This window comes from Falco naumanni, chromosome 2 (assembly GCF_017639655.2).
Source record: "Falco naumanni isolate bFalNau1 chromosome 2, bFalNau1.pat, whole genome shotgun sequence".
Taxonomy (NCBI): Eukaryota; Metazoa; Chordata; class Aves; order Falconiformes; family Falconidae; genus Falco; species Falco naumanni.
In genome coordinates this window covers 26,866,485-26,894,122 of record NC_054055.1, presented here as the reverse complement: position 1 = coordinate 26,894,122, position 27,638 = coordinate 26,866,485, and the positions used below count along the sequence as shown (strand labels likewise).

General features: G+C 46.1%; 1 protein-coding gene across 2 annotated transcripts in view; it reads left to right on the top strand.

The window, feature by feature from the left end:
- The window catches only part of AMOTL1 (angiomotin like 1), a 60,950-nt gene extending 33,745 nt beyond the window's left edge, over window positions 1–27,205 (top strand). For both annotated transcript variants that reach the window (XM_040584046.1, XM_040584048.1), the window contains 8 exons: window positions 440–529; window positions 8,150–8,295; window positions 14,578–14,727; window positions 18,291–18,481; window positions 19,781–19,906; window positions 21,791–22,017; window positions 23,159–23,428; window positions 24,214–27,205. In XM_040584046.1, coding sequence (XP_040439980.1) covers window positions 440–529; window positions 8,150–8,295; window positions 14,578–14,727; window positions 18,291–18,481; window positions 19,781–19,906; window positions 21,791–22,017; window positions 23,159–23,428; window positions 24,214–24,317 — 1,304 coding nt within the window. In that variant the 3' untranslated portion in view covers window positions 24,318–27,205. The remainder of the gene's footprint in view (window positions 1–439; window positions 530–8,149; window positions 8,296–14,577; window positions 14,728–18,290; window positions 18,482–19,780; window positions 19,907–21,790; window positions 22,018–23,158; window positions 23,429–24,213) is intronic.
- Window positions 27,206–27,638: the final 433 nt, after the last annotated feature.

The window sequence follows — 27,638 nt, the reverse complement described above, 5'->3', positions numbered from 1 at the left end:
GGCTGTCTCTGGCTCCAGAAAGCTGCTCTCCTCCCAGAGCAAGGATTGGTGTCACTGGGCTGGGGGCTGCCTTCCCCCAGGGTGTCTCACTGCACCAGGGCAGCACTCCATTGCAGGAAGGCACCCATCCCCTTGCAAAGCTGGGTAGTTCAGATTGCAAATGCCTTGTGCATTTTGGACAGTGTGAGAGATTAACTGCCTGAGCATGTCAGCTGCTAATGGCAGAGGCTTTTCCCCCAGCTTCTGTAAATCTGAATGACACAGCTTCATGGAAGAGGTCAAAGGGCCTCATCTTTTATGTATATGTCAGCCTCCATTTTAATGTCCTCCTTCAGAGAGTCTATTTATACTGCTCTGCTGGCATGCATCTTATTTTCTTGGTTGGCCTAAAATTTTATATACATATATTTATACTTAAAGTATTTCCTGTTTTTTGCAGAACGACTGGAGACAGCCAATAGGCAGCTTGCCAGCAGAGACTTTGATGGACATGAAGATAAGTCAACAGAGGGCCTTTATGTCACTCAGAGTGAGTACTGTGCTAATCTGTTTTGAAGGTACATATATATACACGCATATGTACACATATATATATATGTGATGGAGTGGAGGTGAATATTTCTATTAATTGTTGTTGTCCTTATGGCTTGGTTTTACTCAGCTAGCTCGTCACATACTCTTACTTAAGCTGCGGACTGGATTGTTTAGGCCATTTTTTTTTCTCTCTGAGCACCAGAACCAGGCAATGGGAGTTAATGGTAACACAGCTTAGCTTATTTTTGATAAATATTTATCTGACATTGTGAAGTGTTGCTTGCAGGGATCATCTCTAGAGATGCATGATTTTTAGAGAAGCCAGATTCTTCTCTTGGCTGGGAAAAGCCCAGAGCAACCTCTGATGACTTGTCAGGGCCGTGGTTCGACTAACAGGGTGGAGAGTAGAGCTGGACCATACTTTTCACAAAGGACTGAAGAGGAAAAGATTTTACAACTGCTGATGCTGTGAAAAGCATCTATTTCAAACAAATTTTAGGCTCCCATAATGACTGGGCACAGTGCTGCAGCATTTCCCTGCCACGTGCTGATGGCTGCATGTGACCATCCAGATCAAGACCCAAGCAGCTGGTTGCTGCGTGACAGCGTGTGGCTTCTCTTGTATCCTGAGCATCTTCAGCATGCTTCCAGAAGGGCTTGACCACCTGGGAGCTGTGCAGTACCTCGTGGGCTTAAATGCCACTGAAACTAACCTCTGTGTACAGCTAATCCTTCTGTTTCATTTATTGCACCAAGAGCTTCCTTGGAAGATGAGCTGCAACTGCAGATCCTTAAGTGGAGAACCAGCCACCTCCATTAGCAGTACCACTCAGCGTGCCTCACCACCAGCCCTGCAACATCCACCAGCTGCTCCAAATGCAGGAGGGCCTTCTCCTAGCTCCCACCAGCAGTCATGGGGCCAGCGTGGCAGCTTTGCTGATAATTTAGTGGATGTGTGCACAAACCAGAAGAGAAGCTAACGACCTTTTCCATGACTCTGTTAGCTTTGCCATATTAGCAGATGCCACAAGGGTGTGGAGATACTGCTGCGAATCCAAGGGGATGATCTGTTAAGAAAATAGCATTGCTATGTAAGTCTTTTCATCCTTGGGAAAAGTTCAGACAGGGTAAGTTGCACAGTGCAAATTGCAGACTGGGATCTGCTGTCTTGGCAGCCTTGGCATTGCCTGGCAATGTTCCCATATACTGGTAGCTACAAGGGGGAGTTAAACCCCAAGGATGGACTCAGTTTGAGTCATTTTCCAGCACATAAACATGCTCTGTGCTTCTACTGATAAATATTTAGCAATAAACCTTTGTGCTATGCACTCAGCATATTGCTGCTATCAGTTCACAGCTTACAAACAAATATAGCTTTTCGGATCCTATCACATAAGACAGTTGGGATGCTTGGAGTGTCTCCTGGCTAGGCCAGAGAGCTAAATGTTACTAATGTAATGCAGAGTGCTTCCAGGAATAGAAAAATGGGCACATGTAAAGCAGGTTCTCTTCAGTTGTGTTCTTTGGGCTGCTGGGGCACAGGCAGTAATGACCTTGGTATCAGAGTTTCAGCCTAAAACATCCCTCTGAGAGCCCATAAAAGGTTTTGCTTGGAAATCCTCTGTTACTGACTCCATTTATATGCTGAGTCATATATAGAGAGATATATATATATAAAAAGGATATTATATATCCAGGGGCAGACCACGACTGGCGTTGCACCTCACTGCCAACCTGGAGGTTTTGCAAGCACGGTCTGTACCTTCCTCACATCTTTTAATGGGATGCTTAGGCAGAAAACTGAGAGGAGGAGTGCAGCTTGTTTTAGCTGCCATGTGTACACTTGTCTACTAAGACTGAAATAGTCATTTTTACAAGATGAGAAAAAATAGTACTTACATGTGCTCCCATCAGCTGTTGCAATTTTTCATGAAACTCATGTCTGTTTTTTTCATAAGGGTAGTAGCTTATTAAGTCAGATTAGTAAATGCACATCTTAGTTTTCATTAGGAAAGCAAAAGTAGATTTCTAGTTCCTATGTTTATGGGAAACAGCTTGAAAACATGACCCTTAACACCCCCAACCCAAATTACATAAAAAGACTCCAACATCAGCAGATTCCTAAAAGTTATCTTTTTTAAGCCAGTCTCATGATGGGATGAAGAAGGAAAGATACAACTGTTAATGTTTTTTTAACACTTGTCCTTGGTAGTACTGCAAACACAGAATTAATACTGTGGTTAAACTCCAGTAACAGGAAAAACTCCCTGAAAAATAGGTCTGGCAAGGCAGGACATTCAGAGCTCTCCCATTAGCAGTGCAACAGGGCAGAGTGGTCATGTGCTCTGAGATGAAGACCAAAGGTGACAAAAACTTTTATTTTTTGTAATAGTAATAGGCAATGCCAGGCCGCATGCCTCAAAGTATTAAGTGCTAGGCATTTGTGCCTAAGAAAAACGTTACTGTTGTATCAGGGGTAGGAGAGAACTCACAGCCTGTTAGTTTCATGATAATTATGTGATGCTTTGTCAGATAAAAAGGTTCTTTTAAGGAAAGACATGAAACAGTGACCAATGAAGGCGTATGGACCCATATAGGTGAGCGAAAAGCGAGGCAGGAGGAGGATGAGAGATGCTGTGGAAAGGGAGAGGCAGGAAGACTGAAGGCGTTTTCAAGGGCTTAGGGCAGAGAGAAAGTTTATGATGCAGCACATCATGGGAAAAAAATGTTTTGGTGAAGTCCTGAGAATTTTGTGTGTTTTCCTGGGATTTCTGGACTTAGAGGCAGCCTTGTCAGAGCAGAGGTTCCTCCAAGGGGCTGTTTTTTCAAGTGTCTGAGGCAGATTGGGGTCTGTGCCCATCCCTGTGGCTCTGCACCCATTAGTGGGGATAGTTTTGACCATATGTTGATAGAGCCTCATGCTTCGTGGGAGTATTCAGTGGATGTGCCACATACTTTTGTGTATATATATATATATCTGTCCTTAATATCCCAGGCAAAGAAATACTCCCATCAAATTAATCCAGCCAAAGAAAATGCCTGCAATAGGTGTTTCTGAGAATGGGGTCTTGGGCAGACGAAGAACCATTCAATGTTAAGATAGGAAATAATCAGGGCAGAGGCAGAAGTGAGGAGTGAGTGAAAGAGACCTCATTTCACAGCCATCAGCTACACGCAGGGAGGTTGGGGAGCTTCTTCCCCCATGTACCCAAGGGCACCTGCACAGGGAGCAGCATCCTGAAGAAACAGTGTCCTATAGAAAAACGAGTCTGTTTTGCTTGACTTCCCCCTACCCTCTGAAGGAAAGTAGCGTGGGAAATCTGATATCAGTTTTCAAGACATGAAGGTCACATTCTCCCCTGACTTGTACGTCACGACATGCAAATGGAAATGCCCAAGATGTAAATCAGACCAAGTTTAAGCTGCCTGCGATACTTTGTAGCGTAAGGAAGGCCATCATGAGCTTCAATGGAGATTTGGTGACTTCCTCTGACAATCAGAGCACCAAACCTTTCTGCATCCCTGCTTAGGTCAGTACCCATGAGAAACTCTGTACCCTGAACCATTTGTCAAATACGTTACAATTGATCATAATTATTAATTCCAGTGCAGAATCTCTTAATCACCACGTGAGAAAACAGACTCAGAGACTCAGGCATGACCTCCTGCAGCTTCTCAGCCTTTTCTTCGTGCTGATGTGGCCCAGACTCTGGAGAGCTGTCGGGTGCTTGCCATTTGTGAGCAAAACTGGAGGAGAAGATTGCAATGAGCTCTTTTGGCGTTTGTGTCTGTCTTTTTTTTTTTCTTTTTCTTTTTTTTTTTTCTCATGGAGACCTGCCAGTGAGCATGGAAAGAAATGCTTCATTTCCCAGTTCTGCATTGCTGCTCCAGGCCTGCCTTGGCCCAGCCTAGTCGGTGTCAAACCACAGCTGCAGAGGGCTGCAGCAAGGCTTGGCCAGAGGGATGAGTGGACTCATGGATGGATGGTTGCTTTGCTGCTCCTCTGGAGGGAACTGTCAGTATCTGGACCTGGCAACCTGGCCCTTTTTAATGTGCAGAGAATTTAGTAAAGCTGTGGAAAACCTCCCAGCTGGCTGCATGGAGTGAATGAGCTCTATTTATTCATTCTGCTTATTCTTACGGGGTGGAAACCAGCCGCTGAAAGGTCTTTGGAACAGGCAACAAGGTCCTTTCCTCATTTTAGATTCCTTAAGGCTGGACACTCCGGGCGGAGTGGCAGGGCATAATGGGCCCATCCCACTCTTTAGCCCATTGCCTCGCTGCCCCAGCAGCCTTTTGGGAAGATCAGGGCACTAGATTAGCCAAGTCCCATCTTGAGCTGGATGAGCAGAAGAGGTGACTCTGATGCCCCATCCTGGTTAATCAGCTGGTCTGAGGGTAACCGTAGCAGCTGCCGTGGCGCACAGCCATGCCCATGGACAGCGGATGACAGAGCTCCTCCATACACTTGCCATGTTCAGAGCTGCAAGACTGACAAGAGGCTAAGGAAATCCCGCAGGTTTCAAGAAAGGCATGGTCACCAGAGAGCGTCTGGAATCAGCAGCTCTGAGTGAAGAGCCACCATTGGCAAGTGCAAACCTGTGTAAGAGAAATTGTTGGAAATGCCACAAGGGATGTGGTACAGGAGCCAATCTTGTTTTCAGCAAGTCTCCTGCAGCCAAATAAGGCTCTCACTGCCGTAACGGGATATATTTTCTTCTGTCAGCTATGGTCATTCTGTAGGAACAAGGAATGTCTTTGAAGTATGTCCGTGTTACTACTCCACAATATCACAGCAAGGAGAAAAGCAGCTTGCAATGTATTGAGATGGTCGTTAAATTGGTCAGATAAGTTGATACTTAGGTATAATGTGTGAAAAGCTGGGGGTCCCATGTGAGTGTAGGGAAGAGGTGGCACAGATTGAGTGTATCTTTCTGCCTAATGTTTCTGCTTCAAAGCAGGGTCAAGACTGGTCTACTCTTGGTGTACCTACCCAGCCTGACAACTCAAAAAGCCTGCTTGTGAAGCACTGAAGCAGACTCTTTGCCTCATCTCCTCTTTCTTCTACCCAGCCAGAGTATGGGTGTAATGTCCTCAGTGTTGTTGAAGTACAACAGTCAGAGGCAATGGATAGGAAGCTGTGAGATTACAACTGTAAATTGCAGCAGAGAAGCCTTTTGGGAACTATTCATAATGGGATGTGGCAGTGACCTTCCAGAAGATAGATACAGTTATTAGCTGGAGTCTGTTAGGGAAAAAACATGTGTCTGGGCACATGTATGCAAGGGTAGCACAGTGAAACGGTATTTTTTGACTTGAAGGATACCTTGTATGTACTTGAAGAGAATTTATAGTATATTAAACAAAGTCCTTCTTTACTAAGAATTAATGCAATCTAAGAAAGTACTTTTAAAATGCGCCTCCAGCATTTTGCAGGGAGAAGCTGGTGTAGACAAGTGTTGAGAGCTGTTAAGTAAATTTTTCTTGCCAGCTTTCTGGTGGGTTCAGCATAATCTTGTCCTCCATTGGAGGGGGTGGGTAGAAAACATAATGCAGTAGGGCAGGCTGACTGCTTTGAATTCCTGGGATGAAAGTTGAATGTGGAGATCCCAAATCCTGTTTTCCTATATGTGCTGTCCTGAAGTGTAACATGAAACATGGGTTTCAAATCCAGAGCAGATCAAGCATGGTCCCAGCATGAGGTGGTGGAGTGCCACAGGGCTTAAATAGCGTTCATCTTCCAGCTTCTTCACCCTCTAATAAAATTAGCTGCTTGATAGTTTGCCCAGATTTATACTGTTGTACAATAGATTAATATTCCTTATGGTTAGTTTGATTGAAACAAATGTATTTGTGTTGAAGGAAGAGGCCTGCGTGTCCAATATAAAATTCCTTACCGACATGGGAAGGTTAGGGCCACATGGTACTGAGGTGGCTCACGGTGACAGTCCGTAGCATGGTGTGCACAGCACTCACTGGCCTTTGCTCATGGGCTTCTGTTTAGGATAAATAGGAAGACAGCTGGGTGGGTTTGGGCTCACCTCGTGCACTTGTGCCTTGTTCCACGTGGTTCAGCTTGTATGCATCTCACCTCGCCGCAGGCATCTACTGATAGTGTGTAAATTAAACTTGTTCTTATCCCTCCTGTAATTAAGGAAGAATAAGGCACTTCTGGGGTAGTTCAGGTCTGAAATGGGCTGGCTTTGGCCATGTGGAGTTTCCTGACCCTCCCTGCAGGAAGGTGGATGGTAGAGCTTCCAGCTTGAGTGGTCACACTTGGGTGGGATGGGCTGCATGTTAGGGGCAGATTTTCCATGTTTCAGTGTTTTTGGAGCAACTTTTCACCTCAGTTAAAAAATAATAAATTCTGTAATGCTGTATTTAAAAAGTCAAAAATCAAAACAATGTTTAATTGGTGCCAAATTAATTTTTGGAGGAAATTTTCCTTCCTGGGGGCATTCCAAGAGCTCTATTTTTGTCATCATTTAGAACAAAAACCAGATTTTGAAATCTCAGATTTCAGTGAATAAAACCTCCATCTCCTGCTTGCTCCAATCATTAACTGTTCGTGGTCCAGCGCTGGTGATCCTGTGCTTGGCCCACGATGCTCATGTTCCCTGAAATGGCTCTCAGCACAGTCAGGGCAGAGGTAGATGGAGCCAAGCATTTCCCCAGGCAGCTTGCCAGAAAAGTCAATGGTGGGCCTGCAATTTGTTGCTGAAGAAAAAGATGTGAGTAAAGCTGACTGAATTCAGCTGGTTTTTTTAATTTTTTTTTAAATCTTATCCAAAGAACAGATGATTTTTTAGCACAGAGGTTATCTACATGTTTTAGTCTCACTACTGATGTGTTGAGGTGTTTAACAGGAGGGGAGCACCGGTCGCTGAACCCTTAGATGATGTAGGACTGGAAAGTCACCCAGGGCCCCTGCAGGAGTTGAAATACCTGCCATGACCTCATTTTCTCTGCATGGCCAGAGAGAGCCCATTTAGATGCCTGCTGTCTTATTCTTCCTTATTGCTTTCTCCTGTTTCCATTTTCAGGATGTCCAGCACAGATCTGTGTTCATTGTTTGGCTTCTTCACGTGTTCTATCTCTCATGCTCCCCATCCTTGCAAATAAAACAGACCAGGCACAGCACAGCCCACATCCATGGGGCTAAGGTTTCTTGCCCATTAAAGAAGAGCAGCAGCATCCAAGCTGGCACCTATAAAGAGTCCTTGACATAAGCTGTTTTCAAGCAGGGTCTGGGCATTGTATGGGAAAGAAGTAGCTGGTGCAAGCCAAAATTTTGCATGGAGAACATTGAGTTCAGCAGAATGGACAATTATGAGGCAGTGCTCAGGTCCACAAGCTCTGCTAGTGCAGATGCAGCCCAAGTTGCCACTTGTCTCTGCTTGCTGGTGCTTGCGTAAGGCTGGCCACTGAGGGGCTGAGCCTTGGCAGTACAGACTTGTTGCCCACTGTGTCTCGGCACTGTGTTGTAATGGCCCTAATCACTGCTGCTTCACATAATTTCTGCTTTTCTAGGGAGATGGCAGCTTACCTCTGGTGTGTGGTACAGGGCCTGTGAGCTGTCCTCCTGGAGTGGCTCTTGTTCTTGTCTTTCTTCCAGACAAAGAGCACTTGAAGGAGAAGGAGAAGCTGGAGATGGAGCTGGCAGCTGTGCGCTCTGCCAATGAAGACCAGCGGAGGCACATTGAGATCCTCGACCAGGCCCTAAACAATGCGCAAGCCAAGGTCATCAAACTGGAAGAGGAGGTGAGGCACGGGCAACATTCTGTGCTCTGAGGATAGTGGTGGCTCGTAGTTAACGCTTTCTCTCTCCAAGTCCCAAATCTCTTCTAGCCATGATGTGGCAGATCTTCCTGCTCCCCTTGCACTGGCCATCTCAGAGAGAAAACGTGTAGTTATACAATACTGAGCCAAACTAGCAAGCAAAGGAGACCACAATTGTTTTCAGAGCAGAGCTTCCAACACGTAACCAGGAACAACAAACTCAACTAGCTGGTGGCTGAGGTAATGGTAAGTCTTAACAGAAATATCGAATAAAAAGCTGACTACTCACTGACTTGGGACTGTGGTACAAATGTGTGATGTTGGTGTATTCCATTTCTCCCCAAAGAATGCCAGGAGGCTTTTGAGATGTGAACAGCAGTGCAGGGCTCAGTAACTTCACATCTAAACAGTGGTCTTAAAAGATCGGGCTGATCTGGCTGGAAGCAGACTGTCCATGATTTAGAGGTACTAAGAGCTGCAGGTTTCATTTGAATGTTGAAGAAAACCCATCTTACCATGAGACCCAAGAAGTGCCATCTGCGCTAATCTCCCAAGAGGTATTTAAGCAATGATCCTATAAGCCTGATAGTGAAAATAAGTATTCAGATGGGAAGAGAAATCCCAGGAACAGAGGACTCTTCAAACTGACAGGCAAATACAGAACAACATGTAGTACTTGAAAGCTGAAGCTAAATGAACTCAACATGCAAATAATGCTCAGTTTTAAGTATAACTAAGAGTGATGTTGTCAATTCTCTGTTACTGGAGGTCTTTAAGTCTCAGTTTATTGTGTTCCTTAAGGACCTTCAATCAGGAGGTGTGGATTTAATGACTAATTGAAAGCCTATGTATTTTGGCAGATCAGGCAAGACTGCCAAACCAGGCCTTTTTGGCCCTAAAATCTCTGTCCATGGGACCAACAAAGAGGGAGGATGTTTTATGTGGAATGAAAGAAACTTAATCTTCAGTATCTGAGTGGCCAGATCATTGGTGAGCCTCTACCCTAGCAGGCTTGGTAGGGGTTCATGCTCTGGCATAGAGTGCTGGCATGATCTTGGGCAGGTCTGTTCCCCTTCAGCGCCTCATTTCCCACCTGCACCCCCTCCAGGGTCAGCCTGGGGATGAATCCACAGGAACCTGCTGGGTGCATGGATGCAAGGGGTCTTGTGAGAAGCAGGGAAGGTCTTTTCTCAAATACCTGCAAGTAACTTGCATGCAGTTCATTGTCTTGAAAAGATGAAGGGTGAACTGACGTCAGTGCTATTTAAAAGTTTTTTGTCAGGGTATCCAGCATGACAGATCCCCTGTTAGGCTAAGTAATGGTTACTTTAAAAGTCGGGAAGATTTAAGGTACTGTATGTAAATGCTGAAGGCATTGCTTTATTGTTCCTGACTTTCTATTTAGAAACATTCTAGAAACTCCATTCCCTCCAGTGGATACACTCAGCAGCAATAAGAGGATCACATTAAGTTTAACTGCTCCTTTGTTAGTTAGACTAAAGCCTGCTTACTGTCCCAGTGTACTTGGGGCAGTCCCTTCGGGGTAGCTGCAGGAGCTAGCATACCTTTAATCTGTACATAATTCATTTAATGCTGTTTGCCTTAAAGGCAACCAGAGGTTTTCTATTTGCATTTCATTACAAAGTGGCTGAATAAAAGAATGTTTTAGGTGGCAACACCTGCTCCTACAGTCGCGGCGTCAGGCAGGAGATGGGAAGAAATACGTTTAGCTCCTGGCTGCTCCACAAACTGTTTCTGTGGTATTGGCAGGTAACATTGACGTGCTGAACACCCACTGGTGAAGGCAGCAGAAGCATAAACACAGATTGCCAGGCAGGTGGTATAGGAAGCTACCCTGTGCCTGCTGGTTTGTAGCGAACACGTTTGCAGCCTTAGGGCTGTATCTCTAAGAGCTTTTCAGTTGCCGGTTTCTGGTCTAGTCATCCAACAGAATTGTATCTCTGCTGAGTATCAGAGCTAGGGGTCATGGACTGTGGGACTGGTGGAGCTGAGGAGAGGGCAAATGTTCCCCTTTAGAGAGCTGCTAACCTCCTGCCTGGGGCACGGCAGATGTTATGGAGGTGGTAATGTCTTGGCCAGGGCATGGTGGATCTCAGAGGTGACAATGTGTGAAGGTGATACAACAGTATTTGTCAGAGTTTGTCTGTCAGAACCCTCAACCTGAGCAAACCCTTGTTGACCTGGTAGTGTTTAACTGCTTTTGCATTCTGGGGGGAGTTCGAATGAATTTTATCCCGGCGGCTGTGTTTTAATTGTTCAAGGTGGTGTCATGCAGTTTGGGTGAAGTGCAGTTGATCTGTGGCTGCTGGCGTGTGCCCAAGCTCCTTTCTCTTGCTTTTGGCCTGTTTTCATCACTAAATCAAAGCACCTTTTCAATAGTCTCCAGTGTTTCTGGAGCTCAGTTTGACACATATGCAGCAGATACTGTTGAAGTTTAGAACCTTCATCTTAAACTAGGGATTTTTACTGTAATTTAAAATATATTGAAGGACACACAAAATCACTGAAATGAAAACGGCTATTATTATTAACAGAACTCGACCTCATGCACTGCTTTGTAAATCCACCCAGATTTCACCTACCACCAGAATGTAATTAAGTTTAACAGCTTTTTAAATTGATGCTTGAGAAATAAGCAGTAGCTACTAAGTTAAATTAACATAAGATAGTGTACTATGTAAATCTACATTATCTTGAGTGCCTGCTGGTAGAAGGATTTAATTCAAAAAATGTAGGTGGTATTATCACCACATGTCGTTTAGGAGACTGCTGCTGGAATCATGTGCCTGGTCCATGCTTTGGATAGAGGACTGAATAATCAAAGAGGGTTCAGAAAACAGCTGTAGAATTTATTTGGGGCCCAGAAGCTGCTGTTTGCTGTGAACAAATGAAGTGAAGAGGTGGCTGAGCTCCAGTCCGTGCACATGAACATGAAGAAGGGGTTGCTTAATCACCCAGATTAAACGTTGCTCTTTAATGTAAGAAGAAATAATGAGATGCAGTGTTTGGGAGCTAAAGCTGAGCAAATCAGGCCAGAAATATAGTAATTAACAATGAAACAACCTACTTAGGGTGATAGTGGATTCTCCATCTCTTAGTCTTTAACTCAAACCTCGTATCAACAGAACGATAGTCTGTTTCTCAAACTGGAGTTATGTTCCTAGTGCAGATATTTTTCCAAGACCCACTCATCTTTACTCAGACTTATTTGCATGGATCACCCCCTTTTAGCCTTAGGTCTTCTTCATCTTTATTTTCCTAAGCCCTCGACAGTGTCCAGGCAAGTTTGCTGATCTTGTAAATGTATGAATTGTTTCATTAAATGTTTCTTGCTCTAATAGATGACAATTTGGAAACAGAATAAGAAGTAATTTGCTTAAATTGCCTAAGAGAAAGCCAGATTAGGCATTAGGGTAAAAGTTTTCTGGCAGTAAAGGAAAATAAGCCGTGAAGTAGTTCGCAGGGGGAGGTTGTGGAGTTCCTACTCCTGGAGGGTTTTGTACACAGATTATATAGACATGTGCCAGGTAGAGTTGATGCTACCTTGCGGTGAAAGGATACACTGGTACCTCTCCAGGTGCCATCCAGCTTTCTTTTATTTGAGTTTGTGTGTCTGTGAGGTAGTGGAGCTCAGTATCATGTATTTCTGATTGCAGTTCCCCTCCTGTATGGATGCAATGCCCATTAATTTAAACAAAACATTTTGTACTCAGTTTTTTAAATGTATGGGTGAATTTTTTGCTTATGAATCTACAGGCAGGATAGAAAAGTCAGAATTGGCTCAAGAGTGTCCTTACAAATTTATGAATGTGGGAACTGTCTTGTGGCATAACTCCAACAAAGTGGTTTTCTAAGGCGGTGGACGCGTGTGCATCACCTCAGCCACGCAGGCAGAGGTGCACTTGTGCATGAGCATGTGAACCCTGGGGCTTAGAGGGCTGCTGCAAAGCAAAATTCTGGCTGCTGTGGTGCAGATGGACCCTCTAGCTTCTGGGAGGATGTGGGGGAGCAGGTGAGGGCTGATGCCAAGGAGGGACCCTAGGGGAGCCCCCTTCCCCACTCCGATCCACGCTGGTGCAGCTGGGAGGTGGCACAGGCACCCTCCTACTGCCAAAATAGCACATCCAGCAAGAAGCCACTGCTGCGTCTGTTCTGCCGAGTTGTGAGCTTCCAAGGAATTCAGTCTTCATGCTGCTGCCAGAGACTAGCAGGGATTATAATCTCATTAATTTTCATGGAAAGCCCTGGGAGCCATAAGCATTAGCCTGGATTACAGCAGGGCTGGGGAGGTCACGCTGCCAGTTGTTGGCTCTGGCTGGGAATGTTTGTGTAGGCCAAGCTTTTCTTTTGCCGCGAACAAGCATGTATTTCACTGCACCTGTGACATGGATGGATTTAGGGTGGCAGAAGAACAATTTCAAGAAAAAAGTTGGTTTATTATCGTTGTAATCAGCAGGAGGGGACCTGGGTGAGTCCAGCGCTGTATAAGTGGAAAAAAAAATCACAGCTGCTTTGCATCGTGTGAGTCCTGGGCTAAGCAGAGGACCTGGGATGAAGGGGAGCCCCACAGAGCAGGGGGTACTCTGCACTGGTGTTTATTTGGTCCACATGCCCAGGAACAAGGCAGCAAACTTCTCACTACATCCCCTAGATATTTAGACACAGATATTTTGTAGCTATGGGTTCTATATCATAACCCATAGAGGTAGGCACTAGGATATCGTTTTGGCCCTGGCCTTGCCAGTTCACAGCATTTTTCTAGCTTCTCTTACTTGTCTCATTCCCCAATGTCAACCGGGGTTGATGTGTTTTTCTGCCTCCTGTTTTGCTTCTCAAAAACCTGAGGTCTCAAACAAGTGTACAAATAAAGGAGGGAGACTAAAAGTCCTAAAGAGGATCTTAGTGATCATGGCAATGACCTTGAGCATGCCCCATTAACCCCCAGCTCTGAGGCTTGGCAAAGCCTGCATGATCCAGCATTCAGACCCATTCATCTTCCCTTTCCAAGTCAGGTGGTTCAATTGAGAGTGTTTTGGGGTCCTTTGGGGTTTGTTAAGGTCTTTTTGGATTTGCGGCTTCAGTTTGTGTGCACTGTTGCTTTCTCTACGACAAGGCAAATACCTTTAGAAAGGTAAATTCATTCATGCTTGTGAAGAGAAAATGCATAACAGAAGGTTGGGGGAGAAGAGAACTGGGTTTCCTGAGGTTGGGACTGCAGCCCATGAGGTGAGCAGGCAGCCCCTGCTGCCGCAGCCCCTTGGGCAAGTTTTCAGGTCAGTGTCCACACTCCCTGGGGACAAGGATGGCTCACAGACACCCAGGTGTGCCTGGCCCCTGAGAACTCACCTATTCTCTGTGCCAGGTTTTGGCAGGGGGTCGGGTATCAGCGCAGGCTTTGCTGCCCGTCCCAGTGCCCAGGGCAGCAGATGCCCAGTGTGTCTGGTGTCTGCAGCCTTCTCTCCCCAGGGCCTCTCAAACATGCCAGCCCCTGCTGTGAGCCCCAGTTATGATACCCTGCGGTGTCACTGAGTGCCTGGTGGCATGGTAGGAGGCCAGAAGTGGGGATAGCCACTAAGCACCCTGAATGTCTGCAGTCCATTTGCAAATTCCTTTTGGAGTATGCTGCTTGAGCAATCTGTGGCCATAAAACCCTGTATTGCAAAATCCTTGTGTCATGTTTAGCCTTTCAGTAATCGCATTATCTATATAAGGAGGGCCTGGCTTTAGCTGCCAGCACATCTATACATCAGCATGGCCAAGCCTGTGAGCACAATAGAGCAGATGGAGCACTTCTGGCTGCTGCCGCTCCACTTGTTCCACCTGCATTGAAGAGATTCACAGGTTTGAAAAGAGAGGCTCTCTTTGGGCGCAGACAGTGTGCCGAGTGTCACCAGATGATAAAACCCACCAGGATTCCTCTTCGCTGAGGCCAGCCTGTGAGCTTGCCTAAAAGAGTATCCACCAACATGACAGCTCTTGCCTAGAAATGGCCAGGGGGATTCGTGGCTAGCAGATCCCCAGTGGGTGGAAGATCTGGGCAGCGTTCCCTCTGAAAGGGGTAGAGCTGTTCCAGTGATGCCTGCTGTGCCCTTTCCCTGCCCATCAGAGGGGCACCATCCTTCCCCTGGAGAAACTCTCTGAAGCAAACGGCCAAAGCCATGCTCAAGCCCAGCACATGCCTGCAAGTATGCAGGGGTCCTGGCGGCCCAGGGCAGGGGTGACCTGACCCCTTGTCTCCCACAGCTGCGCAGGAAGCAGGCCTATGTGGAGAAGGTGGAGAAGCTGCAGCAGGCGCTGACACAGCTGCAGGTGGCCTGCGAGAAGAGGGAGCAGATGGAGCGGCGGCTGCGCACGCGCCTGGAGCGAGAGCTGGACTCGCTGCGGATGCAGCAGGTGAGGATGGGGTGGTCTGTGCAGGCCCCTAGCACATTTGCCATTGCTTTTAAAGAGGAACAGTTGCTCACAGCCCTGCCAGGTGCCACATTACTTTTAGGTTCCCCTTAGATGGGGTTGTGGATGCCCCGTCATTGGAAGTGTTCGAGGCCAGGCTGGATGGGGCTTTGAGCCACCTGGTCTAGTGGAAGATGTCCCTGCCTATGACAGGGAAGTTGGACTTAGATGGTCTTTGAAGGCCCCTTCCAACCCAAACCGTTCCATGATTCTAATCTTCAGCAGAGGACAGGGAAGCTCTGCAGTGGGGCTGCAGGACACAGCCGAACCCCACCTGCTGTGGGGCTGGGAGGTCCTGGCTGCCCTGCCCCAGGGCAGGCAGGGCTCTGTCCCCTTGTGTGCCCCCACTCCAGCCAAGGGAAAACATCCTTCCAGATTTCTCTCCAGCAATCACAGGTTGTGCAAGCTTCACACTGAAAGAGGAGAGGAAAGGTGTGGTACATGTGGGCATGAGATTTAGCCCACAGATTTTAGCAGATCTTTCATTGAAAAAACAAGGTGGCATGATGTAGGAGCAAGAACTTGGGCCATATTTGTTCTGGGCAGAGCTGATGTACATGGTTCACAGAAACCTCTACCCATGACAGATCTGGAGATAAATGGTGTCATCTTCAGACAATAAATTACTTAAATATCATTCCACTCCAGAATGGGCTAAAGTATAGATTTGCATTTCTGTGTATGTCCCCTTGTTTTTTGGCAGCCCTTTTGTCCTTAGAGGGATAGTGTTATTCTTGTATTTCATGCACAGTTATTCCTTTGTTGTTTCTCCTCCATCCCCAAGTCCCAAAGTGCAGTCATCTGTGAAAAGGGAAAAAATAAAGGGCACTAGATGTTTACAGGGAGGATTTCCAGGCCCAAACACGTGAGCATTGGCTCCAGAGGAGAGCGAGCAGATGTACTGTGTGTATCAACCCACTGTTTGGGGAGAAAACAGCAACACAGGCAAAGCATGATGCTCTTGTAACTCTCGAAGGGCTCACTTGTATCTCTGTCGGCACCCACATCTGCTACAATAACCCTTCCTTATTTATGACCCATTAGTGGAGACCAAAGCAGCTGCTGCACAGAGCTTGTGCTGCCGGAAAGCAAAGGGCTGATGCTGTTGGCAGGGTTTGATTAGGAAATTGCTATAGAGGCATATCAGCGGTTTGCTGAGTCATGAAGTGGCCAGACCTGAGAGCATCCTATCCCCTTCTTGCTGGCAGCCCCAGGGCAGGGCAGGACCCTCAGCACCCATCCCATGGCATTGCTGTCACTGCTGCTCCCTGGAAACCCTTCCCGTCCATCTTGGCTCTTCCTTGCCAAGTGTGTTAAGTCTTTCTTGCCCTGTCCACCATGGATTTGCTGTTCTTGTGTTCTTCTAGTAGCTTTTCTCAGTTGCCCCTTAGCCTGCTCTCCTCCAATTTAACAAAGAAGTTACATGGAGTATGATATGGTGATGCTGGTGTAAATGGAAGAACGTTAGAGAAAAGTACAATGAAAATTCAAGTGAAGATAAAACTAGAACTAGGAAAGGTTTTGTTCTCTGGACTGGAATATAGGGACAAATCAATATATTAACTGGGATGGACTGTCACTGAAGTCCTTGTCTTGGGAGTTCAGGCTACATCTGCTCATTTTGGCAGAAAATTCCTTAGTTTCCTTAGTAACTTAGGTTGCTTCATTTTAATATTTTTTTTCACTATAATTAGCGATTAGATTTTGGATTGCAGTAGTTCTTAAATGCCTGCACCAGTTTCCTCTAGTAAGTTTTAAGAAGAGAGATACTCTAACTTCAAGTCTCACCTATCAGAGAGGAGACGTTGGGGTATTTTTTACTATTGTTATTTATACTTTTTGTTTTATGAGCCAAATGCTGCAGTGTATCGTGTTGCATCAAAATACCCCAACTTTTACTTCCGAGCTGCTTTCTCTGAGTTATCAAAGTTATATCTACTGAAACGTTTTCTCATCACAGAGGAAAAAAAGAGCTTTTTTTCTCCTTTTTACCGGAGTCAGCAGAGGAGATGCGGCACACAAGGAGATAGTGAGCCAGAATCTCTTCTGTTCCTGGCTTGCTGGTAACTGAGCCCAAACAGCAAGTCTTCATTATCACTGACGCATGAGCAAGGACCAAAAAAATATCCCTTTGACTTAGCATTGCAGGCTCAATGTGCAGGGATGGCAGAGGTTTTGACTCGGAAGACAACAGGTACCTGTGACATCCCAAGATGCCATTTACAGGCCAGGACTGTGCTTCTAAAATATTACCTTCCTGCTGGAAATTTGACAATATTTTTGCAGGAGCAGAGTCGCAGCTGTTGCTCCTAAGGGCTGCTCCATATTGCATTTCCAGAAAGCAGTTTCCAAACACGTTGTTACTGCGCCAAAGGCAAAGGCTGCAGCCCTCTCCTGATATCTCTATTTTCCCACAAGCAGGAGACGAGTGTCTAGAAGGAGGAAATGTGGTCTGGCAAATGGAAACAGTTGCTGCAGCCCTTGCAGTGGTGCGATGGTACAGCTTTGCTGGTGGAAGTTTGTGGTGTAGCACAGATAAGAAGCTGGTGCTCCTGAGATAGGGTTTCCCCTTTAACACAATACTGTGCACTATGGAGTATAACAAATCTCTTGCATTTTTTATTGAAGAAACATTTACTTCTGGAACTTTGTGCCTCTCCCCTCAGTGTGCACTCATCTCACCCAACCTCTGCTGAGCCAGGGACTGGATCTCCATCCTCCTCAGCTCTCCACCAGCAGTGAGAGGAGCCTGGGGCGGCTACCCACACTACTTAGATACTTTAATTAATTGCCCAAGACTAGGTGGGATAACTCCTGCCTGGGTAACTGCTTTCCTTGCATCATAGGTGGAAAGTGTTGCACACCCATTGCTTCTTGTCAGCATCCGATGGAACCACACTGCAGTGCCTGGAGTTCCTCTGCCCCTCCATTCAGAAAGTTACCTCCTGCACCACAGAAAATATCTTCTGAGGGCACATGAGAGCTAATGTGCAAGAAGAGGCAGGTGTAAATCCATGTCTGGGGTACTTTCCCAGCTGCTGCCTTAAATAGGTTACAGGTAGCTAGGTTACATGTGGCTTTTTTTTCTACTTTTATGTATGAACATTCTAGTAATAACTGCCTGTCCAGACCGAGCACTGCCCAGCAATACAATGAAGTCCCAGCAAGAAGATACTTCTTTTAAGCTTCATTGCTTCTTTTTCCTAGCAGATTTTTTCCCTATCTTTTCCCTTGGCTTGGGGTATCCCATGAAATCCCTGCCCATCCAGAGAACAGCCAGATCCCTACTTCTGTCTGCATGGTATGGAGAAGCGTGTGCTGGGGTTGCGCAAATGGTCAACCTGCCCGTCCTCTTGCAAACTAAGGGGTTTAGCCCGGGGTTTCCACCTGCCCCTGCCAAAAGACGTGGCGATGTCTTTGCATGCTCTAGAGAAGTGGGGGAAAAAGGGTCGGTAGCTCCTCGTTCTTGGCAGAGGGTGTGTATCTGTCACTGTTCCCACTGGCAGAGGCAGGGCAGCTACCAGGCAAGCAGCCTCCCGGAGCACAATGCCCCAGCCCTGATGGAGCTAGTGCGGGAGAAGGAGGAGAGGATCCTGGCCCTGGAAGCTGACATGACCAAGTGGGAGCAGAAGTACCTGGAGGAGAGTACGATCAGACACTTTGCCATGAACGCTGCAGCCACAGCTGCAACAGAGAGGTAAGATGGCCTTGCTGCAAGCAGGCAGCTCTCTTCACCGCGGAAAGTATTGGGAAATAATAAGGACTGGATATGTTCTTAAGGCTGGATTTTGCTTGCCGTTCCCTGCTGGGTCTCACCACCAGGGTTAGTGAACGTCTCTGTGGTATCATGCTAGTGGGATACAGCAGTCGGTGAAGACAGGATTTACCTTTCTGACCCGGCCCAAAAGTTTTATCAAATCCAGCCGCCAGACCCAAGTTATGGCCTCAAGGGCAGTCTGGAGCTACCACATTACACAGCATAGGTAAGGCAGCTCCTCCCCGCCGCACCAATGGACTGAGCAGGGACTGTTGGTATATAGCTGTGTCCATCTCACAGTCTGCAACGTGGTTGTTTAACCTAGTTTTAAAAACCTGTAACGGGAAATTTTGTGGCCTAAGTCCACTCTTTCTCCACTTCATTAAGCTTCAAATTGAAAAGGTTCTCCTGATTGCTAAGCTAAACCTCTTCACTGCAAATTACCTCGGTTGATTCTTGTCCATACCACGTATACGCGATGAACAACAGATCACTGTCAATGTTGTAACAGCCTTGTAAATATTGGAAAACAGATAGCCCCCATTGTATCTTCCCTGGCCTGGACTAACTTACCTCCTTCAGCCATTCCTCGCGTGTCCTTCCCATTCATGTTGCATTTCTCTGGACTGTCTCCAGTTCGCTTGTGTCAAAGCATGATGCCCAAAAGCACACAGGGCACTGCACTGAGGCTTTCCAGTGATGAGGAGGATGGGATAATTTGCTTCTTGCCCAGTTTCTTAAGAAGCCAAATCCCATGAAAACATCCTAAAATGAGATTTCCCTTTGAAATGCGGTGAAGTGTGCAGCTCAGGACACTTTTGCACTCCAGTCTAGGGAGCAATTCCTGTGCTGTTTTTCACCTTCCAAAATGTAGTTTCGTTTCTTGTTTGTGATATAGTCCTGTTGACTTGGGACCATTTCCCTGGTGATGAGTCCCTCTGATGTCTGAACCTTGTCCTTCAGGATGGTTGTTAGCCCTGTGGGGGTCACCCACAATTTCAGCGTGCTCTCTGTTCCATCAGCCCAGTTAATTAATGAAGTTAATGACTAAACCCAAGGCAAGAGTAGCCTGCAGCAAGATGACCCAATGCCAGATAGCCATCCACCTGACAGGCAACCATCATTAGTTTGCTCTTTGAACGTTCAGTTGGAGTTTTCTTTGCAAGTGCCAATCTCAATTGCAAAAGCCACCCTCACGGTCCCAGGAGCCTGACTCACCATGTTGAACTGATCTTCCAGGGATGCCTCAGCCCCGAGCCACTCACGCAACGGCAGCTACAGCGAGAGCGCGCTGGAGGTGCGGGGCTGGCAGGAGGAGGAGGAGATTGTGCAAGCCAACCGTCGCTGCCAGGACATGGAGTACACGTAAGGGGCTGTCACGCCATACCTGCTTGTTGTGGTGTTTGGGCTGGGTTCAGATAAACCAGGATGCCCTTCTGTGCCTTCATGCATGCCTGGAAAGGATGGGTTTATCTTCACTTTGACTTAGTTTTGCTCTTCAGCATTAAAATAGGGATTAAAGAGTTGCTGTCATTAGATAACTTCCTCCCTGCCTTGCTGTTAAACCTTCTCTGTGCCAAAAACGACCTTCTTACAAAACAGAGACAGTTCCACTGTTGAAAGTAGGTTGGCATGCAAGGAAGCTGAATGCTTGTTTAATCTCAGTGAAAATCCCCCTGTGGAAACAAGGGCGTCTGGTTGTAAAAGCTGAAGTTGTAATCTCACTCCTACATAATCAGCAACACGAGGGCTTGCTTTTGCCTCACTCTTTGCTCCTTGCGTGCTTATTGCTCTTTGTAGATTTGTGACGGTCACATTGGCATTTAGAAACAAACCTGAAAAATTTAGCACCACTAAAAAAGATGCATTTACAAGTAGTAGAAGATATAAAATTAACTTTTTTGGGTACAGGCAGTCATCAAGAGTAATACTTGTTGTTGCAGATACTTCTCCACGTTCAGCATACAAGTGGACATGTAGCTGTGTAGTTCAATGAGCATTAGACCTGCACAGTACTTTCAATGCAGACTTATTTCCTGGTGAAAAGTGGCCCATTAATGAGTAAAAATTCCTTGAGAAAGTTTGTGTGTTCCTCTAGGGTTTTATTGAAAAGCTATTTAAAAATCTCTTCTTCAGTGTTGGCTTCCCCACAAAAACACTGGTCTGTAGACACCTTTATAAAAAGATGTATTTTGTTATTTGTGGAAAATATCAGTGATTGTTTTTAATGGGTTTGTTTTGTTTTCTGCTCACAGATGCAAGCTAATCCTGCTTCCAGTGAAGTAATGGACTTTTGCCATTGACTTCATTAAAGATAGATTAGGATCTTGTGTTTTCATTGCAAATTAGACATCTGATTATGAAAGCTAACACCAACATGAAGTTACTAGATATCTCCCTTGTACGTATAGTTTTTCCAGATGCGGCATTTTAGCTTTCACTGCTTCATAAAATGCAGCTGCATTGGACTATATATGGTATATCAGAGTCAAGCTGTAGTCATCTGGCTGTTGTATTATACATATACAATTATTTATTTTTTTTTTAAATGTCGTTTTGTAGTCTTTTGGTATGGTTTGGTGTTAATCATTCCTGGAGAAAAGTCTCAGATAATCCTGGTTTTTTGTGATTTGAGAGTCTTTGGTGTCTGTATGAGAGAAGTACGAGCTTTGCTTGGCTCTGCACACCATGTGCTGATAATTTCTGCAGCAGTGAGAGAGAAGCAAGAGCCCAGGCCAGCTGTTAGAGAAGCCAAAGGGAACCTTTCTGCTCACTTCAGCAGATCTCTACTCCAGCTGACAACAGACCAAAATCATGGGGTTAAATCAGCCTGCCAAAGGAGGCTTTCCAGATTTGGCCCCAATGTATTCTGGAGGTGGAAATTGCCTGTGTGTTTGTATTCTGGTGAAGGTAGCAATCTGCAGCCTGGGCAGGAGGGATACTGCCCTCATTGCTCCTGCTGGGTTGGTAAAGCCACAGCAATAGATGGGTTCAGTTAACCTTGCAGAAAAGCGTTCCCAGATTTGGCTTACTAGCTAGAAACTCTGCCTGTTTTGAAGTGTATGGTTATCCTCAGAGGGATATTCTCAGTGGGTTGTCTTTAGTGAGAGCTGCCTTGTCCGAGTTGCTCAAAACCGGAGGGGACAGAGCAGCAGGGCACATACCCAGGGACCCATCGTGCTGCCCCAGGGTGGGAAGACTTGCCCATGTATTTCCATTCCTGTTAACAAAGCATTCGTATTTTGGCAGAATAAAGAATCTCCATGCCAAAATAATTGAGAAGGATGCCATGATCAAGGTCCTTCAGCAGCGGTCACGGAAGGACCCTGGGAAAGCCGATAACACCAGCCTGCGACCGGCTCGGTCCGTCCCCTCCATTGCTGCTGCTACAGGCGTGCATTCACGCCAGACCTCACTCACCAGCAACCAGATAGCTGAGGAGAAGAAGGAAGAGAAGATATGGAAGGGAAGCATAGGTGAGCTCAGTTTTTGGTTAAGCTTTTGTTCATCCATCACTTCATCCTAATCCTTCTGCTTGAGCTTAGCAAAAGTGCCTCGGCCATGGCACTTGTTGCCCTGACAGCTCATTTCCAGAGCACTTCCCATGGGCAGAACATGTGTCCTTGTGCTGAAGTAAGAAATCAGTCATTTTTTAACCTCTGATTGTATCTTAATTATATTTTTAATCATATTGTATCATTCTGCACTGATTATAGAAAGTCATAGTTGGTGGAAATCCTCCCAGACACAAGCAAATTATGTTTTCAACCTTGTGGGATTAAATAACAAATTTGGGCTAGAAAAAAAGCCTTGTTAATCAATAGGATAAGCATCCCCTTGGGTAGGAGTGCATGATGTGATGTGGCAGCTAAGTGGGAAGATGAGTGCAGGACTGCCTGTGGTTTGGGGCCACATAGGACGGAGGTGTGGAGGCTTGCCAGGCTGTGCCAGCGGTAGGTACCACTGGGATGGGCATGCAGAAGGTGATGCAGGAAGGGGCAGCTGCTTTCAAAAGGCTGTTTTGTGGGAAAGTACCATATGGATATCAAGAGAAGAGCAATAGGTAGCATCAAGGGGAAAAGTTAAGCCAAGCTAAAGGGCTGGGGACATCCATACCAGTGCCTTGTAGCTCTGGGGTGGGATGGGGAGACAGCACTTGTGTTCGAGCCAGGATGTGACTGACCTCTGGCAGGAGCAAAAATCATGGACTCAATGACATATCAATATGATCCTAGTTGAAGCTACTTTACTGCAAGCTTATATACAATTTTAATATTCATACACACGTCACACCTTAATTCTACTGGTTACATACACTGTTCACACGCTGCTATACAGATACTAATTGGTTAAAAGCATACAAGCGGTTAGTCCCATCATTAAAATTGTTGACATTCTGTGATCATCAGTTACCAGGTCAGCTCCTGTTTTTCTGCCTGTTGAACTGCCAAAGGTCCTGTTTTCTTCGTTCCAGGTGTCTTTCTCCCACAACCTTGTAGCCTTGTTGAGCAGATAAAGCTTTTAATCTTATCAAGCTGCTAAAGCAAGAGCGACTTTTGATAGGCCAGGTGTCCCTTTTCTTCCAAATACGTTGCCACAACCTCTGTATGTTTTCAGGGCTTCTCCTGGGGAAGGAGCACCACGACCACTCATCGGGACCCTCGCTGCCTCCTCCGCTGCCCTCCTTGTCCTGCATGCCCGTCCCAGTGCCAACAGCCTCCCACGCAAAGACAGGCAGCAAAGACAGCAGTACCCAGACGGACAAAAGTGCTGAGCTCTTCTGGCCTGCCACTGCCTCCTTCCCTGGCCGTGGACGGCTGGGTACCACCCCATCGCATAGCCTGGCCCCGCGGCCCCCAGGGACACGAACGGCCGGCGAGAAACTAGGTGAGCTCTGCCGGATCCCTACATTGGTGCAAAATGCCAGCACCCCCGGGACTGTCAGCAGATCCCCAGAGACACCCCAGTATTGATGGGGGAGGGTGATGCCTTCACAATTTGTAAGGTCTTGGGGGTGGAGCGTTGTTCTTCAGGGAAACTAAAATCTTACGGAGAGAACTTTCCAAGGCTGCCTGGTCTGGCTTTGCAGAGTTACATGCTCAGTAAGTTATGTAAAGCTCCACTTGCCTGTGGCAGGCAGAGTGTCCACAAATGAAATTATTCATGCTGCCAAAGATAAAATTACAGAGTAATTTCCCATCCCACTGGCAAAGTAATACAGTTTACATTAAAACAACTACCTGATTATTTGTGTGCTGCCTTTGTGATGTTTTAAACTCCTAAATTTTGTACGTGATGCAGAATAGGAGTATGCATGCAGAGAGCTACTGTGGATCAGATGATGAGTAGTTACTTGGTAAAGTGATACAGACCTTTCACAAATGCCTGTTTCTCTAGGGCCACAGCTAAAGAGGTACTTTGGTCTGTATCTCTTAAATGCTGTCTTTGTGCCTGCCCTTGGCGTCTGTGCACACCAACACACCTGCTGTCATTGTGCAGGGAATTCAGCATTACATGTTCTCAGCCTCCTGATCGAATTTGGCTTTCAGGATGTGGGACATACAGTTAAGATGTGCCCCACCATCACCCCCCCAAAATGGGCTTATGTTTGCTTCAAATGATTTGCTGTTGAAATTGAGCTGAAGACCAGCTTTCCCTTCTTTCCATTGCAGAGAACTCCAGCCATGGGAAGCCGCCCGACAGCAAAGGCAGAGTGAGCAGCTTGCTCCACAAGCCCGAGTTTCCAGATACAGACATGATGGAAGTCCTCATCTGAGCAGAGGACAGCATCTCTGGGGTTTTGTGTGCATACACCCAGGTCCAAGATGGTCTTTGGTGTGCCAACTTTAAAAACTAACCCTGAGAGTTTGAAAAAAGATGGAGAAAGTTTATGCCTGAAACAAAGCTTGAGTCTAATATGTTGAGACTTCGGACCAGGCGAGAAGTCATGAGCGCTGAAGAGGAGTGACGAAACGAACATCTGGGCTTTTCTGAGCAGAAAGGGGCATTGAAAATGAAAGGTGGCATGAGAACGGGATCATTGAGGGAAAAGGAAACTGCATTTTCTGGTGTAAAGAGAAAGCAGCAAAGTTACAGACTGGGTACACAACTGCCACTGTGTTTTCCTGCCTCTCTGCAGCTGGGACAGGGAGCGAAATCCCAGCTCTTTTGAGGCCAGAGGGAGTTTTGAATAACCCCGGAGAAACTTGCATCTTTCTCAGTACCAATTCATTTCTCAAAAGTATTCACTGCTTAATTTCAGTGAATAATTGGTCCATAGATATACACAGCAGGTTCTTGTAAGTATTCGTTTGAAGTGGTGTGGTGTGGTTTTCCTGGGCAGGCAGGTCAGGTGCCTTTTTCCTGGCTGGACAAGTGTTGCTCTTGGAGCTGGATTTATGGTGCAAATATTCATGCCTTGCAACCTCAGAGCTTGCTGAGACTTCTTTTTTTGGTAGGAGCAGTTGTTAGCTGGAATTCCCGTGGAGGATGAATGTAGCGAGGGGGAGGAGGACGCTGCTGAGGCAGCCCCTTTTGCAGTGATGGGAAGATTTCAGGAGCGAAAGTCAGGGGAGGATCCCTCAGCTCCCTGAAGGGCTGTGCACTACGGAGCTTGTTCAGAGGGGGGTTGGGTGGGTGCGTTTTCAGAGGAGTTAAATCTGGGTTTGCATGTGAGGTAAGAAGATGCCTCTTACTGTGCAGTGGTTCACAGTAGCGGAAGAATCGGCGTGTTTGTGTTAAGAACAGGATTTTTCCTTATTTTCAGTGCCTACAGCCCAGTCCTACCTTCCTTGAGCATACAAACCCGCCATTCAAGCTGACGTGGGACTGGGCATTAAGAGGTGTAGGATTAGGCCAGGAAGGGTTTGACTGCAAAGCAGTACATGAGCATTATCTGTTTTCTGGGCTGAGCTGCAGTTCCTTGTCGCCTTGTTTTACCCAGGATGGAACATTTCTCATTTTCAGTTTAGTCCCTGATTTCTGTAAGAGGTGGTGACCATCTGTAAGACAGCCACTCACCAGCTGTGTTAATCATGGCATACCATTTGCTTCGTACGTTGCGCATGCTGATAGGGAAATTTTCCTCTGTGAGGTATTTTGTATTGGTTTTGCAGTTCCTGAACCTTGTGGTGCACCATAATAATGACACTAAGAAGAACTTGGCTTTGGGAAAAAGGGTGATGGGGTGAAGCTGCCTAGAGTGGAAAAGTGATGGGTGCTGGAAGTAATTGTGTGCTCAGGGCTGGCTCAAGATCAGCCCTGCCTGTAGGTATCAAATCAGAGCCCTCGATTGTGAAAACACACAGGCACTTTAAATTCTGCTTTTGCTGAAAGCTGAAGTCCTTGCAACCTCAAAGCCTTCAGGGGCCGGAGCCTTGTGCTTGGTACTGCCTGGCTGATAACCTTTTTAAAAAACAAAATTGCTATATTAAATCTATGCACTTATTTTTGTGTGTATATAGAATTAGGCATACATTGGTGTCACCCTCTTTCTGATTTTTGCACTTGTTAAACAAAGTAGTGGTAGGTAGGTGGTGCGGGCAAGTGAACTGTGTATTTCGAAGTATTAGCAGCTTTGTATTGTGAAACCAAATGTGTAAAACCCTTGTAAGATGTTATGCAGCTTAATATATGCCATGTAAAATATTTTTTTTTCTCTAAAGTTAATTTAAACATTCTAAGTGTTTGCATAAAAGCTGGGCCTGTGTGTGGCATCAGCACTGACCCACCTCTATGGCCCTTCCTCAGTTGTCTGTGGTAGGAGCAGGGCAGGAGGAAGACAAAGGAAGGGAATACAAGTAAAGTGATGGTGAATGTTTCATTTTGTCGTTTTTCTCCAAGGAATAAGGATACCCAGGTGCTTGGAAATCCCTAAGCATTTTATTACCACTGTATTACTTCTTTTGATGAAACTGTTTAGTAACTTGTGTACAGGCAGACGGCTAGGCATCCAGCTGAAACAGTGTTGGATCAGCGTGCGTGAAGTGGCTTTCAGTTACGTTTGGTAGTGGTTCAGCTCAGCTTCTCCGAGTCAGCTGGAGTACAGCACTCTTCCTCCTCCTCATGGAGACCACAGTCCCTCCAGGTTCTGGTATCCAAACGTGTGTTTACAACTGATGCTGCACCAGGTTCATGGTCACATACAGGAAACTGTTTGTTAGAGACTATGGTGTAGGCAACTCTTGTTGTAGGCAACAGCTCAAATAAACCCAGAGGTTCATTCTCCTCTAATGTGTTGAACCCAAGAGATGTTAGTTTTCCTGGAGGACCAGCGGGTCTCCCCCCAGCCCAAGCACTAGCAGGACTTGTGTGGAGTACTACTGCCATATATCAGCCCCTCTCAGCAGAGCGGCGCAACTCCATTGTGCTGGTTTTCCCAGCTCTTTGAACTGTTCCGTGTTTTGGGAAACTGTGCTGTAGCCATTCCAGGTGATGTTGGTAACTAGTTGTAAAGTACTGTCATTTTTTATTGTCGTTGGTTGTATAGAGAAGTTGGTGTACAGTGTTGTACAGCTGGAGGGTTATTTGTACATAGCGGGGAAAATGAAGAGTGTTATGTGTCACCCACAGCAAATACTGATACTGTTGGTCAGCCAAAGATTTCTTATTCTTTGCTGTTTAAACTTGTGCCTTAATATTGTATATAATAAATGTATAAACATGTTTATTTTCTCACTTTTCCAGTGTGACTATATTCAGTCCCCAAGAAGAAAGGACTTTTTAAACAGTTCTCTAAGCTTTGTGCACAATGTGCTAAGGCTAAGAAGTGATACCTCGGGGACTTTAAGGTTGTATCTTCTGTTTTTCATAGCTGTTAATGAAAGGGCCCACAGCAGGTGCCACGGATAGGTGTATGTGGGCACGAAATCAGTGGGCCTGCAAAGCAGAGCATCAAACTGAGAGTTTTGCCAAGTAGGAGCAGAAGGATTTTAGCGAGATTGTCTTCACCTGAAGGAAATGAGGGTGGAAACTTAATGAGACACTTCGGTGAAGATCTGAAGATCCTTTAGCCCTATATTCCCGCTAAGCATAGCACTCCCATTGATTATTTTGTTGTTGTTGTTGAGGATCAGGGGCTTCTTTATTTGACAGGTGT